The sequence below is a fragment of the Sturnira hondurensis genome, unplaced genomic scaffold (assembly GCF_014824575.4).
Source record: "Sturnira hondurensis isolate 20B ecotype Veracruz unplaced genomic scaffold, ASM1482457v3 Scaffold0014384, whole genome shotgun sequence".
Lineage (NCBI taxonomy): Eukaryota > Metazoa > Chordata > Mammalia > Chiroptera > Phyllostomidae > Sturnira > Sturnira hondurensis.
The window spans coordinates 26,968,199-26,977,116 of record NW_028087015.1 but is presented as its reverse complement, the minus strand read 5'-3'; the positions used below and the strand labels follow the sequence as shown (position 1 = coordinate 26,977,116).

Sequence of the window (8,918 nt, the reverse complement as noted above, 5' to 3'; positions counted from 1 at the left end):
GAACAAACTGGGAAGCAAAGTGGAATTTCCACTGAGAAATGCACCTCAGAAAATGTGGTTTCCTTTTCTATATTTTACAGATATTTTTGTGAGACTATCAAATTTACACCACAGCCACAATACACAAACATTCTGATCAAAAAGCTATGTTCGCTAATCAACAAAACAGACAGACAAGCAAAAATATAACCAAAGACACTGAAATTGAGAACAGGCTGACAGTGACCAGAGGGGAGAGGAGAGGGAAATTCAGGGGGAAAGGGGAAGAGTTTGCAGGAAGAAGTATAAAGGACACATGGACAAAAACAAGGTGGGGGAGGTGAAAACGGGACGGAGGTGGGGAGGGCTGGGGGTGGGCTGGGATGGGGGTAGAAGGCAGGAAACTGTACTTGAACAACATGTTTGTATTCCTAGGTACAGGTAACCTTATAGTGCTTCTTCATTTTTTTTCTTTCGTGAAGTAGCCTGAAAACAGCGCCCCCTTGCGGTCCTTCACAGCATAGCTTCACTACAGTGGAAACGCGGAGCTCACGGAGTGAGTAGTCTGTCTCCCCTGGCCCCACAGCTGAGCTCCAGCTGTCCAGGGTAACGAATTCACAACAGGTAGGCGTTCTTTTCTAGACTCTTCCTTCTTAGCGCCTCCTTCCTGCCACGGCTGACTCTTTCTCACCACCACCAGCGCAACCCCTTCCAGTGGCAGGTTTTCCACTCCGGTGCCCCGGCCAGTGTTGCCTGGGTGGCCGTTTTCCGGCAGCTGCTTTCTATCCATTCGGGGAGGAGACGTCCCCACGGATTATTATGGCCCAATTCCCGCCTATCGTCGCTGTGAGAATCAGACTTTTCCCCGGAGAAAACCCCAAGGATCTGACTTAGAGAAAACTGTGTTCGTCTACCCGCACCCCCACCCCCAACCCCGAAGAAAGTGGAAAGCCGAGAGGGGTCCCTCCCCCCGATGCAGGAACACGCAAGGCGGCCTCGGGGCTGCAGTGGGAAAGGGAGAGGGAAACAGCTCGGCGAGGAAGTTGCCGGGGAGAGCCTGCGCTCTCAGTCGTCCGGTTGTTACCCTGCAAAGGAGGAGGGGGAGTAGCGGGGCCGGAGAGAAGGAATTCCCATAGCCAAACTCCCCTGGGAAGAAAATTATTCGGGCTCGCTGCGGCGGGAGAAAGCCGGGCTGGAAGAGGGAAAGTCCTGCGCCAAATTCGAGCTCAAGAGTTCGCGCGCCCGACGGCGAACTCGGGGTTTGAACTGCGGGGTTGAGGTGGTCATTGAGCGAGGCTCCAGGAAACGGTTGTAAGCCCAGAAAGGGCATGACAAGTCCTGTTCTCCGAGACTTTTGGAAAAGAGGAGAGCGGGAAAGCGCCAGGACCCAGCCTATCGCGCGGAGGAATGGGCACGTCTCCCCGCCCCGCCCCTGTAGTGGTGATGTAAAGAGGACGAGTCACCGACGTGAGGAAGGGAAAATAAACAGCCAGCTGGGAAGCGGGTGGGGAGGTGGGGCGTGTAGGCACCGAGCAGCCTCCAGCCGCAGGGGCGACAGGGAGCGCTTTCTGGGGAAACAAACCTCGCCTAAAGAATGGAGCCCAGTGCTTTTTAGAGGCTCGGAACGCACCTCCCCAGCTTCGTCCAAGTTGACAAGGGGCTGAGCAGGAAAAGCTGCGGGCGGCGGACGGACAGCGGCTCAGTTGGTGGGTGGGACGCTGCGCGGGGAGACGCCAGCTGGAGGGATAGCGTAGCCCGGCCAGCGGCGAGTGCGGGAAGGAGAGAACGCCTCGGGAAGGAGCCCGCGCACGCGGAGGCGGGAAGGGAGCGAGCCTGGGCAGAAGTGGAAGGGGCGCCGCAAGGACAGCATGCCTTTAGCCAGACGGCCCGCTGCGGGGTCCTCGAGCAACTCCAGCCTGTTGTGGCCGCTGACCACGGGCGAGGCCAACAGCAGTGGGGAAACGGAGGCGCTCGGGGAAGGCGGAGGTGCGCAGAGAGACGAGCGCGACGAGGAGCTCGCCAAGCTGGAGATCGCGGTGCTGGCCGTGACTTTCGTGGTGGGTGTGCTGGGTAACAGTACTGTGTTGCTGGCGCTGCACCGCACGCCCCGCAAGACGTCCCGCATGCACCTCTTCATTCGGCACCTCAGCCTGGCGGACCTGGCCGTCGCTTTCTTCCAGGTGCTGCCGCAGCTGTGCTGGGAGATCACCTACCGTTTCCGGGGATCCGACGGGCTGTGCCGCGTGGTGAAGCACCTGCAGGTGTTCGTCATGTTCGTGTCGGCGTACATGCTGGTAGTCATGACCGCCGACCGCTACATCGCCGTGTGCCACCCGCTGAAGACGCTGCAGCAGCCCGCGCGCCGCTCGCGCCTCATGATCGCCGCCGCCTGGGCGCTGAGCTTCGTGCTGAGCACGCCGCAGTACTTCGTCTTCTCCATGGTCCAGGTGGACAACGTCACCAAGGCCTACGACTGCTGGGCCAACTTCGTCCAGCCCTGGGGGTCCCGCGCCTACGTGACCTGGATGACGTGCGGCATCTTCGTGGGGCCGGTGGTCGTTCTCAGCACCTGCTACGGCTTCATCTGCCACCACATCTGGCGCAACTTCCGCGGGAAGACGGGGCCGCGCGGAGGCAAGGGTGCCGAGGGCCCCGGCGGCGGCGGCGGCGGCGCCTTCCACAACGGGCTCCTGCTCGAGCCCTGTGTCAGCAGCGTGAAGTCCATTTCCCGCGCCAAGATCCGCACGGTGAAGATGACGTTCGTGATCGTGACGGCTTACATCGTTTGCTGGGCGCCCTTCTTCGTCGTCCAGATGTGGTCTGTCTGGGACGAGAACCTCAGATGGGTCGGTAGGTGTCGGGACAATAGAGGAAGGCGCAGGGATGGAGCCCTGGGAGCAGGGGTGGGGATTCTTTTTATCACATCCTTTAGGGCAGTCCTTCTTAAACTTCTGTGTGCATGAGAATTACACCTTGCCTGAAATTACCAAAGAGGCAAATTCCTGGGGTCCCTGCCCCAGACGTTTTGATTCAGTAGCTCTGGAATGGGGCCCAGCAATCTGCACCTGTTAGCTTGCAGTGATCCGAAGGCCACAAATCCAGAAACTGCCTGCTAAAGTGAGCAGCCACACAATTACAAAAGCAGAATAACTTTCTGCCAATCACTAACCTCTGTGTTAATTACTTGCTTTCCAATCTATTGAATTCAAGGAATTAACTTTATTGTCACAACTGCTTTTGCTAGTTTGTGAAAAATATCACAATTAACACAAAAACTTTGTAGAAATGTCCCAAGGGCAAGGGTAAAATGGACAAACTTTTTCTGAGGGATCCGACAGGCTGTGCCGCGTGGATCCTTTTCTGAAGGAAGAATTCTTTAAGAAGTCAATAATTCTAATGTGGCATTTAGCTAGTGTTCCATTTCTTCTTTTTTAAGTTTTTTTTCTAACGGTTACTTTAACACTTTTTTTCCTGGTATTGCACAGGAGAATTCTTTTTAAAAGCTCTAAATTTGTGAGACTAATTAATTAGTCTTTCAGCAATATCTCTGCCACACATTCATACACCTCTGTGCAACCCTTGCAAGAGTTCATGGAGAACCTTCTCTACACCCACTAGCTTGTTCAATTTTAATTTCTTTACAGACTAAACAATGGACATCACAAGAATTTACCCCAAAGGGAATTGTTTAATATTGTATCTTGAAAAAAATTCCTTTTAGTAAGAAAAAAACTTTCAAAAGAATTATACTATAGAATATTACCAACAACAGCTATACTTGGGAAATGGGTATCTGGGAAGACCTGTCTTGTTATTTGGGACTGGGTATGAAGTATATGTGAAATACTTTGGAAGTTACATGTGCAGATGAAACATGTGAGAGTGAATTTAATTCAAACAAATGAAAATAGTTGCATGACTATAATATTACAGATGAAAAATACCACATAAATGCTATATTTTTAGTTCACTATTTCCTGTCTTGTTTGGTCTTAGCATCCTCTTAATTATTGCCAATCAAAGAAAAATTCAGCTTAATAATTACTTTATTGGGATTTAGACATGGTACTAAAACTTCTTCACTCATGTGTAGGTGTGTTGATGATTTCCATTTTTTTTCATAGTCTTAGTCATGGATCACAACCACCTTTAAAAGTACAGAACGGTGAAGTAACCTGTAATTTGTTCTGGCACAGCCTGAGTGAGAAGACCCAGACTTACATTCTATTATCAAGGGAAAATCAGTACTTGCTGGTTATTGTCACCTCAGAAAAGGCATATTATCTGTTGTTCTACAGTGAAAGTTCATAATATGTATGGCGTTTACCAATGCCAAGTAACATAAAATATTTCAAAAGCCTATCAGAATTTTCTAATTGAGCTGTTCTTAATAATAACATAATTTGATTATGTAAACCACAAAGATGGTTTCCTTTTAAAATCAAAAGAACTTTCTAACTAACCAAAGAAAAACAGCCAAATATTGTATCCTTCAGGGACCTATTTCAACTATCCCCTTCTATATAGTTATGATATTACAGGATTATGTTTTAATATTAAAAAATTTGAAACTACTAAACATGGTCCATGATGTCATACTTTTGCCCGAGTTATTGGGATGAATACAGTTTGGTGTATGTGAGTATGGACTCAAAATGTCATTGAAATTGCAGCCATTCTGTAAGTGCTGTGTCCTTTAGCACATGCTAGTGGTAGTATAAAGTATACACAATTTTTAAAAATATCTTAATATTCTTAAGCCCTTAAAAGTTCCACTTATTCTATTTAAATAGTTTAATAGTGTTTTAAAATATTTGAATGAATTTCAAGGCATTTTGCTTATGAAAATATTTTATAACCAATCAGTTTCCATGTACCACCTCCCAAAAAACTTCATTTTCTTCATTAACCCATAAATTTTTTTCTGCTTTCCTTAGTCAATAGAAAAATAAATTTACCCAGGGCTCAGTTATTTGCCTTTAACTATTTGAACAATCTCCTCTTACGCTTTCCCCAGAGTCAGAAAACCCGACCATCACCATCACTGCATTACTGGCTTCCTTGAACAGTTGCTGCAACCCCTGGATTTACATGTTTTTTAGTGGCCATCTCCTACAAGACTTCATCCGGAGCTTCCCGTGCTGCCAAAACACGAAGCAAGCATTCAACAAAGAGGACTCGGACAGTCTGAGCAGAAGACAGACTTCTTACACTAACAACCGGAGCCCCACAAACAGTATGAGTGCTTGGAAGGACTCGCCCAAATCTTCCAAGTTCATCAGATTCATTCCTATTTCAACCTGAGCCCTTCAGTCATGCTGCTGACTCTTGTAACAGACTTTGGGGCCCATTGGCTGAGTCCAGCTAGCAGTCATGAGAACAAATGAACTACATCTGATAAGCATAAATCAATTCATTGGGTACAAGATTCTGTTTCTTTTTTATTTGCATTTCCACATTGCTATGACCAAAAGCTATGAATTGTTTTATACAGAATGGTAATAAAAAATGCTACACTGAAATTTTCATGTCTAATTCCCAGAAATAAATATGATAAGTTTCTAAAGGGAAAAATCATAGCCATCCTGACTTTATATTTTGTTGTTGATTTCTTTTCTTTTGTTTTCTTTTTATTTCTGGCATAAGTAAGGTTTGATTGGTTTAAAAGCCATATAATGTAGGGGGTCTTATTCCTGAACAAAGTGAGCTCATCCTCAATCAGCCTTAGTGTTTGAAAGGAATTAGAAGAGACTTGAAAGAAGTTGTTCCCATCCAATGCAATCAACTTATACATCAGAAAATGCTGCTTCAAACGGTGGCCTAAACATGGGATGGGGCCTTGGAGAGGCATGAGTGCTAGAGGCAAATATGAGCAGGTGGTATCTGGTTCAGAGTGGGAAGAGGAAAGTTCTGTTAGAAGCTATAAATCACCTGGATTTCAAAACAGGAACTTCAGAACTGGCAGTTCCCTTCTTTAGGTTCCTGACGTGTTATTAGTTGTGAAAAGCCGATGGACTAAGATGCTGCAGGCTAGAAAAAAAAAACGTGTCAATTCACTGATATTTTCTTTTTTTCTCCTATTGCAAGGTCGTTTTAAAGTCAGATTTGTATCAGGAATACTCGGTTTTATGAGAAGAATAGAAGCAGAGTGTCCAAGGTGCTATGCAGACGGTCCCTGGAACGTCATAAACGTGTCTCGGCCAGTGTGGAACTACAACGCTGTGCTATTGTACAGCACCCTTTAACAAAAGGGTGTGCTGGATATTGACGGGATCATTGCTTTCTGTGCAGGGAATTCAGATTCATAGATAAGACAGTCTGCTAAAAAGCCGCTCAGGATACACTATGTCCCCTCACATTTAATTAAAAATAGCTTGGACTTCCCTTCTGGTCTCCCACCCATCCAGTGTCAGCAGCTGAGAGGCAGGGTTTCGACCTTGATGCCATGGAGAAGGAGAGAGAACTGCTCGGCACCTCATCTGGCTACCTTCATCACTAAATGCATGACTTTAGGCAAATTACTTAAACATACAAGAAACTTCTATTTCCTCGGCTGTACAATGGAGTTGATAACACTTACCTCCCAAGATTATTGTGAGGACTACATGAAACCAAATGTGTGAAAGACTTTCATAAACTGCCAAGTGCTATACAAATGATAGCAGTTGCTTTTATTATAGTCTTGGGACCTTCTGAATTGCTCAGCCCTTTTCTGTTTCCTTTTCATTAGCCAGAATTTGTTGGTTTCATGTCTGGAGTATAAAATCCTAAAATTTAAATATACCTTCGCCGATTCATCGGAAAGTACTGCCAGTGACCACTAAGCTTGACACCTGCCTAACTTCAGTTTTGCAAGTTAAAGATAGAACTCGGTCTCCTTTGACTGCAGGTGAACCAAAGCCAGCCAAGAGCATCCACTTCTTTCATTTCTAAAGAGATAAATTATAACATCATTTGGCTGCTGATGCTACATTTTTCATTAATAGAACTGGGTTTTCCAAGCTATTTTGTCTGGCTCCTTTTCCTTCTTAGATTTGAGGATACATTTTGCATATTTTGCATCTCTTAGAGGAAGTGACAGTTATTTTAATAGTGTTGTTGGTTCTTGGAATGAACTCCATGGATAAGAAACTGAAGACTGGATGGCACTCTGAGAACCTGGAACCATCAACTTCCCTCCCCTTCATTCTCTTGCTTTGCCAAATTCTCAGGTCTTTTACTCCCTGGATTGATATGCCCTCCAAAAAGCTTGCCAATGTTTTATAGAGATGAAGCCCTGAGGTCTTAGAATTCTGCTTTTCAAAAATAGCAAATATGTTTCTTAAAGGGCACTGTCCAATAGGAGCCATCAGGTAAGTTGGTCAATTCCATGTTATCAGAGGCACCGCAGCATCTCAGTAACCCCGACCTCTGTACCACTGTCAGCCCTTCTGACAACTGAGCTCAAAAACTAAAGCTTTTTGGGCTGGAACAAAAATGAACCCACTTTTCCCTAAATTTATCTTTTTCTAAAATAATAACCTTATGGTTCTTGTAGCCAGTCAAAATGTAAAGCAATTCAGTTTGAATTTTACTTCCAGGAACACCTATCAAATAAGGTGCACACCAACCGCCCAGCTGTGTTTTCTCCTTTTCAAGGCATGAAGAGGCAGGACAGGGGGAACAGGTCTGGGGAGACACCAGGCAATCCAGTGAGAGTTTTGCACTAAGCAGGTAGATGGTCTTAGTCTCTGTGGTTTAGGCTGAGAAGCTTAACTTTTATAGTTGCTAAATTTTCTTAATGTTACATACCCATGAATGATATTCATGTGTTCTAAAACAATATTCCAAATTGAAGTAGTTTTGCCTGTCTATTTCAGAAGAAAGGAAATAGTGGGTTTTAAGGAAAAAGACTATTTTGGGAAGAGATTTCCCTTTCTTGACCAAAGAGAAGATCTGAGGTATAATGTCAAACAGAAGCTTGCAGTTAAGAATGAATGTGTCATATCACCTTATTTTGCACAGTTATCTGTGGCAAGATCCTGCAAGCACACAATATTAATGTGTCTATGTGGGTATGGGAAAATGATTGATAAATAATGACCTGTAAGGAGAAATTGGTCGTATTGTGTGTTGGGCATTTGATACTTGTTAATTGATGATTAAAAAAACATTTTAAAGTACATAATATGTTCATTTTTGGACATGTATTTTTAAGGTATAAAACTACCCAGCTTTTATACTAAAATACCACTTGGAGTGTAACTGTGAAGAAAATTAGTGAAATTCCATGGGTAATTATATACTTGTCTTACATGCAGAATTTCTATTATCATCAAAGCAGTCTTCAGCCATAATTGAGAGAAGGGTGCGGTTTTGAAGAGGAAAAAATATTGAGTAGTCCTAATAACATGTAGTACCCTCCTAAATTTATTATAGTTCCTGGAATGGACAAACCATTGATGATTAAGGAACACAACTTTAATCTGTTATTATACAAGTAAAGCCATCCAATTATACTAAAGTTTTATGTTTTTCACATCCTAAAACCTACATTTTCATAATGTAATTGGACGCCAGGTGCTTTAAATTATAGCTTCAGAGTTTTCTCTACCACCCAGTCATAATTAGGAGCTATATAAGGAGACATTGAACCTGGTCCTTCACTCCAAATATCAGAGGGTAGTCTCCTTTAGGTCCCCGTAAACTGAGCCCTTTTGGGTTTTGACACAGGAGGCAACAGCTCTACTTCGAGTAGGCCCAGGCAGGGCCCTCTGGGGTGCTAGCCCCAGAGGTGCAGAAGTAGCCACTTTCCTCCTCCTTTTCTCTCCGTCCCCGAGGCCCTTTTAATGCACGCGGCATCATTGGCAATAGTTGCAATCATCAGTAACGAAGGGCAATACAGATTAGAGAATAACTCTTCATTCCAATTTGACCTCAGACCATTTGAGCAAAATTGA

At 44.9% G+C, this 8,918-nt stretch overlaps 1 protein-coding gene across 1 annotated transcript; it reads left to right on the top strand.

Moving 5' to 3' along the window:
* Positions 1-1,052: 1,052 nt before the first annotated feature.
* Positions 1,053-8,342, top strand: AVPR1A (arginine vasopressin receptor 1A). Its single transcript, XM_037063064.1, has 2 exons — positions 1,053-2,829; positions 4,997-8,342. The coding sequence occupies exons 1-2, from the start codon at positions 1,848-1,850 to the stop codon at positions 5,281-5,283; spliced, it is 1,269 nt and encodes a 422-aa protein (XP_036918959.1). The 5' UTR covers positions 1,053-1,847; the 3' UTR covers positions 5,284-8,342.
* The last annotated feature ends 576 nt before the right edge of the window (positions 8,343-8,918 follow it).